This window comes from Symphalangus syndactylus, chromosome 14 (genome assembly GCF_028878055.3).
Source record: "Symphalangus syndactylus isolate Jambi chromosome 14, NHGRI_mSymSyn1-v2.1_pri, whole genome shotgun sequence".
NCBI lineage: Eukaryota > Metazoa > Chordata > Mammalia > Primates > Hylobatidae > Symphalangus > Symphalangus syndactylus.
This window is the reverse complement of record NC_072436.2, coordinates 96,779,873-96,794,310: the sequence shown is the minus strand read 5'-3', so window position 1 is coordinate 96,794,310 and position 14,438 is coordinate 96,779,873. Positions and strand designations below refer to the sequence as shown.

Sequence of the window (14,438 nt, the reverse complement as noted above, 5' to 3'; positions counted from 1 at the left end):
TTTTCTTTACTAACATTTTGATGGCGTATTGGGAGGGATTAGAGATAAATGGCTTTGTTCTACCTGTCTTGAACTAGAAACCTTTTATCATATGGATTATCTTGTATGAATGTGAATGTTTTCATTATAAAAATATTTCACAGAAGATTAAGCTACTGTTGGGCATTGTGGACAGATCATTATTTGATACGAGTAGAGAAATTTGAGTATATTTGGTTTTTTTTTTTTTTTTTTTTTTTTTTTTTGTGAGACCATCTTGCCCTGTTGCCCAGGCTGGAGTGCAGTGGCCCAATCTCAGCTCACTGCAACCTCTGCCCCCAGGTTCAAGCAATTCTCCTGCCTCAGCCTCTCGAGTAGCTGGGACTATAGGTGCCTGCCACCACATCCAGCTAATTTTTTTTGTGTGTTTTTAGTAGAGTCAGAGTTTCACCATGTTGGCCAGGCTGGTCTCGAATTCCTGACATCAGGTGATCTGCCCGTCTCAGCCTCCCAAAGTGTTGGGATTACAGGCGTGAGCCACTGTGCCTGGCCAGGTATATTTGATTTTGAGAAAATATTGAAACTTGCTCTCATGTCTTTTTTTCCTGTATCACTTTTTGAAGCTTTTCTCCCCTTTGCTTGTTCTTACTTTTTAAGGCATTTTTTCCATTTCTTTTGAAAGTAATTTTAAAGAACTCTCAAAAAATTTAGTAGGCAGGTACATTTAAATGAGTTGATCTTTTATTTGTAAGCGTTAGACCAGGCGTCTGTTAAAACAGAAGTGACATTTATTTTGGCTAAACAGTTTCTGTTCTACATATGTGTTTACATAGCATTTTCACACTCCATAAATTGAACAGAGCAAGTACCCATATTTTTCTTGACTAAGTTTTACTGTAATATTTGTCAAGGAAATGAGTATTTAATGACCATTTAATAATAAAAGAAATTGTATACAATTATTGTGTTGAAATAAGATTTTACTGAGACATGAACTGTTATATCAGTGTGTGCAGCTTATTTGAATAGTCTTGCAGCATGAACATTTTTGCTTCTTAACATAAGGATCCACGTTCTCATCACTAAGATTTAACAGACATTAACATTTTGCTGCTTGCTTCAAATTGATCTCATAGAGAAATGTTAACCAACTTTAAATATTACCACTTCACTATTTCCCTAGAAGTAAGTACTATCAAGTTGGTCTTAGTAGTTTTAGTGTTTATACTACTCAAGCATGTTTTTAAATAATTTTGCCACATATTCATGTATGTAAACGAATCTGTTGCTTTGTAAATTTTGTTTGTGTTTTTGTTTTTTTGAGACGGAGTCTCATTCTGTTGCCTAGGCTGGAGTGCAGTGGAGTGATCTCGGCTCACTGCAACCTCTGCATCCCAGGTTCAAGCTATTCTCCTGCCTCAGCCTGCCGAGCAGCTGAGATTACAGGCCCCTGCCACTATGCCCGGCTAATTTTTTTCTATTTTTAGTAGAGACGGGGTTTCACCATGTTGGCCAGGCTGGTCTCAAACTCCTGACCTTGTGATTCGCCTGCCTCAGCCTCCCAAAGTGCTGGGATTACAGGTGTGAGCCACCACTCCCAGCTTCTGCTTTGTAAATTTTATAACTTTGCATAATGGCATCACACTGTGTGTATCATTTTCCAGCTACTTTGTTTTGATTTACTCATGTTGATACAAGTTAATGTAATCCATACTTTTAAATTCTGTAGAGATTTACGTTGTATCAGCATCATTGTATGCTTCTGCTTGTATATATGTGAAAATTTCTCTGGGTGGATACTCTATAACCAACAATTCTCCAGGAAATTATATGCATTTTTATTCTACCAAATATCACTCTGGAGATTTCTCATGCTGTTTGGGTTCCTAATTCTTTATGTGTGACTTATTTTTTCCCCTTTTTTCCCTCTGGGAAATTTTAGGTTTTATCTTTATCACCAGTGTTTTGAAATTTCAGTTGCTTTTTGTGTCTGTGTGTGTGTGTGTGGTTGGTTCTACTTTCAGTCTTGACACTTAGGGTGTTTAGTTCTCTTTCCTTTTCTTGTTCTTTCTGTAATACCTGTTAGTTTCAGGACTGTCCTGCAGCTTTCTTAGTTTTATTCTTTACTACTTTGAGTCTGTTTGGTTTTTGTGATGGGGAGGGGTCTGGGGGATTTTACTTTGGATTTTTTTTTTTTTTCAGTTTGATTTTCTAACCTTTTATTGAAAATTTTCTGTCATTTTAATTATTTTTATTTTATTGTATGGTATGGTATGGTATGGTACTGAGATGGAGTCTCGCTCTGTCACCCAGGCTGGAGTGCAATGGCGCTATCTCGGCTCACTGCAACCTCCATCTGCCGGATTCAAGCGATTTTCCTGCCTCAGCCTCCCGAGTAGCTGGGATTACAGCTCACAACCACGCCTGGCTAATTTTTGTATTTTTAGTAGAGTCGGGGTTTCGCCATGTTGGCCAGGGTGGTCTCGAACTCCTGACCTCAGGTGATTCGCCTGCCTCAGCCTCCCAAAGTACTGGGATTGCAGGCGTGAGTCACTGTGCCTGGCCTGTCATTTTTATTTTTGAAATGTTTTCTTTAACTTGACATTATAATCTTACATATTTATTAGGTACAAAATGATGTTATAACATATTTATGCAGTGTAAAATGATTGAATCAAGCTAATGAACATATCTATCACCTTAAATAATTATTATTTATTCCACCTGTCTAACCACAACTTTCTATCCTTTGACCAACATCTCCCCATTTTGCACCACCCTCCCAGCCTCTGGTAACTACCATTCTACTCTGCTTCTATGAGTTTGATTGTTTTAGATGTCACATGCAAGTGAGAATGTACAATATTTGTCTTTCTATTCTTGGCTTATTTTACTTAGTATAATATCCTCCAGGTTCATCCATGTTGTTGTAAATGACAGAATTTCCTTCTTTTTTTAAGGCTGAACAGTATTCCATTGTGTATATATACACCACATTTTCTTTATCCATTCATTCATTGATAGACACTTAGGTTGATTGCATAACTCGATTTTGGTAAATAATGCCACAGTGAACATGGGAGTGCAGATACTTCTTCCACATACTGAAATCAGTTCCTTAGGGTTGTATACCCAGAAGTGGGATTGCTGGGTTATATGGTAATTCTGGTTTTAGTTTTTTGAGGAATAGATAGTTGTCCAGAATTACTGTAATAATTTACATGCCCACCATCAGTGTACAAGGGTTCACTTTTCTCCACATCCTTACCAATACCTGTTATCTTTTCCTCATAGCCATTCTGACAGGTGTGAGATGATATGTCATTGTGCCTTTTTTGCGTTTCCGTGATGATTAGTGAGGTTGAGCATTTTTTCACATATCTATTGGCCATTTGTATGCCATTTTAATTTCAAAAAGCACTTTTCTTTCCTCTGAATTTTTTTATTTTGAAAAAAATTTTTTAGAGACATGTTCTCACTCTGTTACCCAGGCTGAAGTACAGTGGCCCATCACTACAGTCTTGAACTCCTGGGCTAAAGCAGTCCTCCCGCCGCAGCTTCCCTAGTAGCTAGGACTACATGTGCTTGCTACGGTACCCAGCTAATTAAATTTTTTTTTTTTTTTTTTTTTTGAGAGACAGAGTCTCGCTCCGTTGCCCAGGCTGGAGTGCAGTGGCACAATCTCAGCTCACTGTAACCTCCGCCTCTCAGGTTCAAGTGATCCTTCTGCTTCAGCCCCCCAGTAGCTGGGATTACAGGCACGTGCCACCATGCATGGCTAATTTTTGTATTTTTAGTAGAGATGGGGTTTTACCGTGTTGGCCAGGCTGGTCTCGAACTCCTGATGTAAGGTGATCCACCCACCTCTGCCTCCCAAAGTGCTGGGATTACAGGCGTGAGCCACTGTGCCTGGCCTAAAAGATTTTTTTTTATGGAGACAGAGTCTCACTTTGTTGTCCAGGCTGGTCTCGAGCTACTGGCCTCAAGCAATCCTCCTACCTTGAACTCCCAAAGCGCTGGGGTTGCGGGCATGAACTACTGCATCACCCAGCCTGGTTTTGTTTGTTTGTTTGTTTGTTTTTAATATCTTTTTGGTTCACGAATACAATACTTTTTTATGTCTCTTAAGGATTTTTTTCCCTAGTCCCTGCATGGTTTTTTCCTTCTTATTCCTTTTTCTTTGTTTGATTTATTTTGCTTTTCATGTTGTGTGTTTCCTTTCAGTATCTGGTAATCTTTGGATAGCTCCTCATATTTAAATGTAGCCCTGACAGCCTTGACAGGGATGTCATTTGATAGGCCTCACTGTAGGATGACTGTGGAGACCAAGCATCTTATGAAGTATTCCTGCGTGTAAGTAATCTGTGGGTACTTTCTCTGGGACTGTTGAATTTCCTCAGAGCAATAGAGCTGTTGCCTGCTTGTGGTTTCCTTCATTTCTGGGAGTTGGTAAAGAAGGCTGAGCAGGCCGGGCACGGTGTCTCACGCCTGTAATCCCAGCACTTTGGGAGGCCGAGGCAGGCGGATCACGAGGTCAGGAGATCGAGACCTTCCTAGCTAACACGGTGAAACCCCGTCTCTACTAAAAATATAAAAAATTAGCCGGGTGTGGTGGTGGGCACCTGTAGTCCCAGCTACTCAGGAGGCTGAGGCAGGAGAATGGCGTGAACCTGGGAGGCAGAGCTTTCAGTGAGCCGAGATCGCGCCACTGCACTCCAGCCTGGGCGACAGAGGAAGACTCCGTCTCAAAAAAAAAAAAAAAAAAAAAAGAAGGCTGAGCATATCAGCATTCATTATGCAAATTTATAGTTTAAATCACTGGTTTTCTGTAAGGCCTCTTACTCTGGTCCTCAGCTAAATCTGCTATCTCTAAACCCAGAGTCTCTCTAGTTCACTCTTTGCAAGATAAACCTCCAGTCTTTTGCTATTTTTTTTTTTTTTTTTTGAGACAGGGTCTCACTCTGTCGCCCAGGCTGGAGTGCGGTGGCACAGTCACTGCAACCTCCACCTCTCGGGTTCAAGTGATCTTCCTGCCTCAGCCTCCTAAGTAGCTGGGATGACAGGCGTGTGCCACCACACCGGGGCTAATTTTTGTATTTTTAGTAGAGACAGGGTTTCACCATATTGGCCAGGCTGATCTCGAACTCCTGACCTCAGGTGATCTGCCTGCCTCGGCCTCCCAAAGTGCTGGGATTACAGGCGTGAGCCACTCCACCTGGCCTTTTTTTTTTTCAAGAGACAGGGTCTCACTCTGTCACTCAGGCTAGAGTACAGTGGCATGATCATAGTTCACTACAGCCTCAATCTCTTGGGCTCAAGTGATCCTCCTGCCTCAGCCTCCCAAGTAGCTGGTGCTGCAGGCATACGCCACCATGCTAGGCTAATTTTTTCCCCAATTTTTTTTGGTAGAGATAGGGTCTTGCTGTGTTGCCCAGACGGTCTCAAACTCCTGGCCTCCAGTGATCCTCCCACCTAGGCATCCCAAAGTGCTTGGATTCCAGGCATGAGCCACCATGCCCAGCCCAGACATGTATTAAAACTACCAAACAGGCCAGGTGTGGTGGCTCACACCTGTAATTCCAGCACTTTTGAGGTTGGAGGATTGCTGGAGGCCAGGAGTTCAAGGCTGCAGTGAGCTATGATTGCACTCCAACATGGGTGACAGAGCAAGATCCTGTCTCTAAAAATAAAAAATACATGTCTGTAGCCTATTTAGTAATCTTCTCCTTTGAGTGGTGGGGTCTACGTTCCTTTGTCTTCAATCTCAACAAGACTTAGTGACTTGCTTGTAACCAATAATGCAGCAGAAGTGACTTCTGAGGATGGGTCAGAAAATACCATGTAGCTCTGCCTGGGAAACCAGGTGACATGTAAGAAGCCTGACTGTGTTGAGATCCTCAAACTGGAGAGGCCACATACAGATACTCCCTGGGACAGTCTCAGCTAAATTCCTAGCCAACATCCCTCATCAGCTGCCTATCATGTTAAGTGAGCTTTCAGGTGACCTTCTCCCCAGCCAATATTTGTATGCAATAATATGAGAAAACCCAAGTGAGAACTGTCCACTTGAATCCTTATAATTAATGAGCCAATACTGATGCAGTGTTAACTAAAGCCTATTATTTATTTGCATTTTCTTAGTTTTAACCTAATGTCCTTTTTCTATCCAAGATCCCAGTAAGGATGTACCACGTTACATTTAGTCATCATGTCTCCTTAGGCCCCTGTTGGCTGTGGCAGTTTCTCAGGCTTTCCTTGTTTTTTTATCACCTTGACAATTTTGAGGAGTACTGGTCAGATGTTTTGTAAGATATCCTTCTATTGGAGTTTCTCTAATGCTTTTCTTATGATTAGACTGGGGTTATTATGGATTTTGTTTTGGAGGAAGACCACTGAGGTAAAGTGCCTTTCTCGTTAGATTATACCAAGAATATAAGCCGTCGATGTCAAGTTTGGTTACCTGGCTGAGGTAGTGTTTGTCAGATTTCTCCACTGTAGAGTTATTCTCTCCCTTGTTTTCATTTTGTACTTTTTGAAAAGAAAATAACTGCCCAATCCACCCTTATGGGGTGGGAAGTTGTGCTTGACCTCTTTGAAGGTGGAAGATCTACATAAACTATTTGGCGTTCTTATGCATTAAAGGTTTGTCTGGTATCCCCATTCATTTACGTATTCAATCCTTTATTTTTATCAGCAAAGACTCATGAATATTTGTACTATGGGTTATAATCCAATATTACATTATTTTGTTGCTCAGATTGTTTATCCATTAAAAAAGAAAATGATCTATCATAGACCAAGAGTGGTTATAATATCTCAGAAATAGAATCACTGGATCGGAGTTTCCAATTATTATATAATCTTGGCATTTTTAGGATACATTTCTAAGCCACCTAGCATGACTGGCAAAATCACAGGTGGAGAGATTTTCCATAGCCAGTCTACCTTGCTGCATCCAACACTGTACTTGGAATGGCTTAACTGAGGCTTACCTTTTAGTTTTCATTTTTAAAATAAACTTTTAATGTTGAAATAATTGCAGATTTACAGAAAAGTTTGCAAAGGTAGTACAGAGTCTTCCCCATCTACCCCCTACCCAGTTTCCACTAACGTTAACTTTTTTTTGAGACAGGGTCTTGCTCTGTCACCTGTCATACCACTGGAGTGCAGTGGTATAATCAGGGCTCACTGCAGCCTCAACCTCCCAGGCTCAGGAGATCTCCCACCCCAGCCTCCTGAGTAACGCAGGCTACAGGCATGCGCCATCATGTCTGGCTAATTTTTAATTTTTTTGTAGAAATGGGGTCTCATTATGTTGTCCAGGCTGATCTCGAACTCCTGGGCCCAAGTGATTCTCCTGCCTTGGCCTCCCAAAGTGTTGAGATTATAGGCATGAGCTACCACACTTGGCCACTAATATTTACTGTAGTGCATTTATCAAAAACTGAAAAAAACTAACATTATTCTGTTAACTAAACTCTAGTCTTTGGATTTCACCTGTTTTTCTAGTAATTCTGTTTATCTGTGTCAGTATCCAGTCAGGGATATGACATTGAGTTGCCTTTTGAGCCCCTGAACATTTATATAACTATTATTTATTTTTTAAAAGGAAGAAAAAAGCTCGTAATACATTAGCTACTGAAGCCCAGAGTTTGAGAATGCAAGATTTAGGCTAGTCTTAATAGGTTCGATTTCTGATTTGCCACTTAGTTGTGTTGTCTGGATACCCTAGGTATCCCAGTTTTCTCAATGGTAAAATGAGAATATAAATAGTGCTAACCTTACTAAGTTGTTACTAGAATTAAATGATATAGTGTATGTCAGTATCTTAGTGTAGTGCCTGACATATAGAACTCATTAAAAATGAGGCATTGTTACTGCTATTTATGTTACTTTTCTAGTCAAAAGAGCAACATACTAGCCTTCAGAAACCTTTGGGAAAAATTTTATCCATGAGCCTGAAGCATCCCTAACACCACCTCATTTTCTTTGATAGGAAGCAGATGGGATTGACAGATTTTGCTGTTCTTAAGCAAGGCTTGCCAATGTCCATGTGCTCCCTCTAAAAAAGTGTGCCAACTGCCGTAAGGAGGAGAATTTTGAAGTATTTGGTCGTCTTTTTTTGAAGTTTTGTGATTTTTTGTTTGTTTGTTTTTGAGATGGAGTCTCGCTCTGTTGCCCAGGCTGGAGTACAGTGGCACAATCCCGGCTCACCACAACCTCCGCCTCCCAGATTCAAGCAATTCTCCTGTCTCAGCCTCCTGTGTAGCTGGGATCACAGGCACCCACCACCATGCCCGGCCAATTTTTGTATTTTTAGTAGAGACAGGGTTTCACCATGTTGACCAGGCTGGTCTCAAACTCCTTGCCTCAAGTGATCTGCCCGCCTCAGCCTCCCGAAGTGCTGGGATTACAGGCATGAGCCACCGCACCCAGTCTGAAGATTTTTTATTAAAGGTCTCCCTGAGAATTGTTTGCTTTTTTGATATTTGTTTTTCTAAAGAGTAGAATTTAAATAAGTTAATGTTTGTGAAGCATTTAAGACAGAGCCTACCACGGAACAAGCACTACAGAAGTATTTGCTTATTCCTTGGTCCCTCAGATAAGATAAGCGTAACATGATGTGCCTCTGGTGCAAAAATGAAATGAAATAATAAGAGTTACGAGGGCCATTAACTCTCTCAGATTACTTCCCTGGTTATCTCTGCAGGGGCTTGGTTTCGGACCAGACCTATCTGCAGTCTGCCCCATCATGCTCTTAAGACTATCGAAGATTCTTACTTTTGGTCATAGAGCTGGTAAAAGTGCAGGTAATGTCTGGCATTTGTAATTACTAGGAAATAAAGGGAGAATGAATTAAACAGTTTTTTCACTACGTATTTTGCAGTTTAAAATTTCATTACAATCACAAGTATCCCATATATGGCTGCTAGGAAGAAATGGTCCTGACCAGGCGTGGTGGCTCATGCCTGTAATCCCAGCACTTTGGGAGGCCGAGGTGGGCGGATCACAAGGTCAGGAGTTCAAGACCAATCTGGCCAACATAGTGAAACCTCATTTCTACTAAAAATACAAAAAATTAGCCAGGTGTGGTGGCGCATGCCTGTAATCCCAGCTACCTGGGAGGCTGAGGCAGGAGAATGGTGTGAACCTGGGAGGTGGAGGTTGCAGTGAGCCGAGATCGTGCTACTGCACACTCCAGCCTGGGCGATAGAGCGAGATTCCATCTCAAAAAAAAAAAAAAAAAAAAAAAAGCCAGGTGTGGTGGCACGTGCCTATAGATCTCGAAAAAAAAAAAAAAAAAGCCAGGTGTGGTGGCACATGCCTATAGATCTCGAAAAAAAAAAAAAAAAAAAAAAAAGCGGGGTATAGTGGCACGTGCCTGTAGTCCCAGCTACTTGGGTGGCTGAAGCAGGAGAATCGCTTGTGAACCTGGGAGGCGGAGGTTGCAGTGAGATGGCACCACTCAACAGAGTGAGACTGCATCCCCTCACCCCCCAAAAAAGAAAGAAAAGTAATGTAATAAATACAGCCAGCAATTCTGTTTCATTTGCATTTAAGTATCTTTTAAAGTTGTCTTTTCAGATTAAATAGCCTATATAAGCAAGCATATAAAAATGTACTTAGAACTAGGCTTTAAAATCATTGTATCACAGAGAATTAAACCAGCATGTTCAAAAGTAATCAAGCATATTCTGTTACATTGCTCTAAGTACAAAATATGACATTCTACTGATAGAATGAAAAATAATTTTTACATGATTTTAATCTTATCCTTTCAGGACTCTTTTTCTATAAATACATTTGTAATTTATTAATACGGTATCACATATAACCCAGGAAAATTATAAAACTGGTATGTAACTTATAAATATTTACATATATATATATTGAGTGGTTCATCAGATTTTTAAAAATGGGGTTATGTAATTTTATTGTAAAGTTCAATAATGATCATACCTGGAAAAAAATCTCACAAAGATACGTAGACCCAAATGGAGGTAAATTGATCTAGACCAGTGTCTCTCAAAACCTTAAATCACCAGCATGCTTTTTTGATGATTCCATCTAAGATCTATTGAAAAAAATCCTTAGGTGTGGGAATAGGGCTATGGAGTCTGCATTTTGAGTAGATATAACAGCAAACATTTTATGGTGTTTATTGTGTTTTAAGCACTTTGCATTGACTCATTCTTCACAGCAGCCCTATGAGGTATAGGTACAGGTGACTAAGACATTTGCCCAAGGTCACCTAGTTAGAGTGTAAGGTTAGCACTGTATGTAGAAAACATACCAGAGAATTATTTTGCATACTTTTGGGAACCATTACTCTAGTCTAAGTCATTTGAAATTGGGAAAGCTTTATTTTATAAAATAGTAAAGTTGAGTAGGCGGGGAGAGGGTGATGCATAGTAGTACTTTCCAGTTCTAAGGATTTTAACTCTTTGTCAGTCAACACTGGGTAGCTGCTTCATGGATTGTAAGTTCAGCAATGTGAAGTCCATTTTTTAGCATCATGTTAAAGGTATGTTTTTAACAGAATCAAAGTAATGATACAGTTTTCAGTTTTATAGATATATAGTAAAAGTGATAAAACCAAATGTGTGCAGAATGGAGATTTTTATGTTTTAATTGAATTTTGGGGTTGTCTTTAGGTTCACTGGGAGGAGAAATCTTGATTTCAATACTTGGTTTTGAAAGTCTTCTAAAATATATTAGTATACCTTCCTACCTTGATTTATTGGACAGGATGACTCACTGTTTTGAATATTCTCATTGTCTAGTCTTCTATAAACTTACATGTCGAACCCTAGACTCACCTTGTAAATTAAATCAGAATAAAATTATTAATGAAGTTTTATTTCTTGTTTTTCCTTTCTCCTAGAACAGTGGTCTCAACGTGGCTGCACATATAAGTCACCAGAGAGGCTTTTAAAAGATGATATCTGTGTCCCATCCCTAGGGATTCTGATTTAATTGGTCTGATTATTCGTACGCGCTAGGGCTGAGAAACCACTGTTCCGTAGGATGTAGGGGAGGAAATTTCTTGGGCTTTTGTTGTTGCTCCCGTAAATTAGGGTAATACTAAAAAAAATACTTGAGGTAGGAGTTACTAGACTATAGAGGGAATATTGTAGATACATTTTCTGTCAAATTTAAACATTTAACACCTGCATTTTTTATTTCAGATTTATTGCTAAACATGGGTGCATTTTTGGATAAACCCAAAACTGAAAAACATAATGCTCATGGTGCTGGGAATGGTTTACGTTATGGCCTGAGCAGCATGCAAGGATGGAGAGTGGAAATGGAAGACGCACACACAGCTGTTGTAGGTATTCCTCACGGCTTGGAAGACTGGTCATTTTTTGCAGTTTATGATGGTCATGCTGGATCCCGAGTGGCAAATTACTGCTCAACACATTTATTAGAACACATCACTACTAACGAAGACTTCAGGGCAGCTGGAAAATCAGGATCTGCTCTTGAGCTTTCAGTGGAAAATGTTAAGAATGGTATCAGAACTGGATTTTTGAAAATTGATGAATACATGCGTAACTTTTCAGACCTCAGAAACGGGATGGACAGGAGTGGTTCAACTGCAGTGGGAGTTATGATTTCACCTAAGCATATCTACTTTATCAACTGTGGTGATTCACGTGCTGTTCTGTATAGGAATGGACAAGTCTGCTTTTCTACCCAGGATCACAAACCTTGCAATCCAAGGGAAAAGGAGCGAATCCAAAATGCAGGAGGCAGCGTGATGATACAACGTGTTAATGGTTCATTAGCAGTATCTCGTGCTCTGGGGGACTATGATTACAAGTGTGTTGATGGCAAGGGCCCAACGGAACAACTTGTTTCTCCAGAGCCTGAGGTTTATGAAATTTTAAGAGCAGAAGAGGATGAATTTATCATCTTGGCTTGTGATGGGATCTGGGATGTTATGAGTAATGAGGAGCTCTGTGAATTTGTTAAATCTAGGCTTGAGGTATCTGATGACCTGGAAAACGTGTGCAATTGGGTAGTGGACACTTGTTTACACAAGGTATGTAAATTTTTTTGTCATTAAAATCACATGTTAATTTTGAAAAGGTATGGTAGGTAAAGTTAAGCAAACTTAAAATTTTAAAACTTTTAATATTTTCATAGGAGCCGTATATTTTGAAATACTTTACCAGAAATGAAACCATTGTTTTCTTTGCCATCCCTGTTTGTCCCAGCCTTCTAATTTGAAAATTAAGCTTGATAAATTTGAGGCATTTGTTGTCATTTACGTACTTCATAGCTTGTTGCTGTAGCAAAAGCATTTACACAGAGTGACTTTTTCTTTACATTGGCAGTAACCGTCTTATGCCTGATTATAAAGCAGCTTGATAAAATATGTATATAGTAGAATTCTGTACCAGGTATTACTAAAAGATCAAGAGCCATGTGAAATATTGGAAGATGTACTAGATGCCTAGCCTATATAAAATTTATTCTTGAGCCTCCTAGCAGTGAAGACAAAAACTGATATAAAAATATGGGTTGTATATTTCTCATTGTCTTCTAAAAGCAGCTCTTATCTGGCAATACAATCTAAAAAGGATTTACATGTGGCTCTCTATGTAAGTAATACATGACTTGATGGATAGTATCTTTTGTAGAAGATAAAATTCTTTTCATATAGATGATTTTATTATTTCTGATTAAAAATCAAAGGCTTATATAAAACATAATCTTGTGAAAAATTTCTGTGGAACACTAAAGTTTATTTAGATTTGTAATTTTCTGTGAATCATTGCTTGATACAGTAATAGAAAAAAAGTCCAGAGTAATAGATAATTGGCAGTCCTTTGAATGTCTTTAAAATACTCAGTTGTTTCAAGTGGGTTTTTGACAGCATCTATATGTAATTCAGTTAAAATTTGAGTTATCTGGCCAGTGTCTGGAGTGTGTAAGTATTCTCTGAATGAAAAGATATCAAGGTAAAACTGACCTTTAGTTACATGAAATAAATAACGGGTTTGACTTATTTATTCTGTCTAGATTAGAACCATTGTATCTCCCTACTCCAAAATTTACTGTGGAAGGTATGGGCATAACCAGAAAGTTTTTCAGAAAGGATCTCTGGGTCTCTGAAAATGCCCAGATTTTGGTTAAATACCGATTTAATTTTAATAGAATGGAAAGAGACAGTTTTAAAAAGAGAAAATTTAAAGGCTGTTCTTGTCAGTGGACAGCCTTTTTCTGAAAGGATTTTAATGATGGTACCTCTAGCTCCTCTGAGTTTTATTTTTGACACACTGTATCTTTTTACTTCTGGATGAGTTAAGTAAAGAAGTATTGATGGTTGTCAGTGAGCAAATAGTAAGTGGGTCTAAAATTAATGTATTTGTCTTTGAACTCTAAATGAAGCGATTCTGACCTGTAGATTTTTGAGACGAGCATAGGCGTATGTTTGTTGCCTGACTAGCTAATGAAAACAGCATTTTCGCCAATTATTAAAAAAAAAAAAGTATATACTTATTATTGGAAAAAAAAATCCAGATGATAAAGAAAATATAGGCCAGGCGCGGTGGCTCACGCTTGTAATCCCAGCACTTTGGGAGGCTGAGGCGGGCGGATCACGAGGTCAGGAGATCGAGACCACGGTGAAACCCCGTCTCTACTAAAAGTACAAAAAATTAGCCGGGCGTGGTGGCGGGCGCCTATAGTCCCAGCTACTCGGAGAGGCTGAGGCAGGAGAATGGCGTGAACCCGGGAGGCAGAGCTTGCAATGAGCCAAGACTGCGCCACTGCACTCCAGCCTGGGCGACAGAGCAAGACTCCATCTCAAAAAAAAAAAAAAAAAAGAAAATATAAAGAAACACTCAAAATTTTGCCATCCACCTAAGTCAGCTACTTTCATTGTTGTGGTGTATATTGTTCCAGTCTTTTCTGCCTGCCTGCGAGTGTGTATATTTTTATAAAACCGAGATGATTGTACTTGTTATTCTACAGCCTGCCTTTTCCAACAATATATTGTAGAGAGATCTCCATGCCTATAAGTATTGATCTGTATTGTTTTTCTTGGCTGCATAGTATTTTATTGGGACCTGGGACTACAGGTGTGCGCCACCAAGCCCAGTTAATTTTTGTATTTTTTGAAGAGACAAGGTTTTGCATTGATGCCCAGGCTGGTCTGGAACTCTTGGGCTTAAACGGTCTGCTCGCCGAGGCCTCCCAAAGTGCTGGGATTACAGCCATGAGCCACAGTGCCTGGCTTTATGCTTTTTTTTTTTTTTTTTTTTGTTTTTTTGAGACAGAGTCTCACTCTGTTGCCCAGGCTGGAGTACAGTCGCGCAATCTCAGCTCACTGCAACCTCCACCTCCCGGGTTCAAGTGATTCTCCTGCCTCAGCCTCCTGAGTAGTTGGTATTACAGGTGCGCACCACCACGCCCAGATAATTTTTGTATTTTTAGTAGAGATGGGG

At 39.7% G+C, this 14,438-nt stretch overlaps 1 protein-coding gene across 7 annotated transcripts in view; it reads left to right on the top strand.

Moving 5' to 3' along the window:
* The window catches only part of PPM1B (protein phosphatase, Mg2+/Mn2+ dependent 1B), a 68,090-nt gene that overhangs the window by 26,844 nt on the left and 26,808 nt on the right, over window positions 1-14,438 (top strand). For all 7 annotated transcript variants that reach the window (XM_055240806.2, XM_055240803.2, XM_063618082.1 and 4 more), the window contains one exon: window positions 11,169-12,028. In XM_055240806.2, coding sequence (XP_055096781.1) covers window positions 11,183-12,028 — 846 coding nt within the window. In that variant the 5' untranslated portion in view covers window positions 11,169-11,182. The remainder of the gene's footprint in view (window positions 1-11,168; window positions 12,029-14,438) is intronic.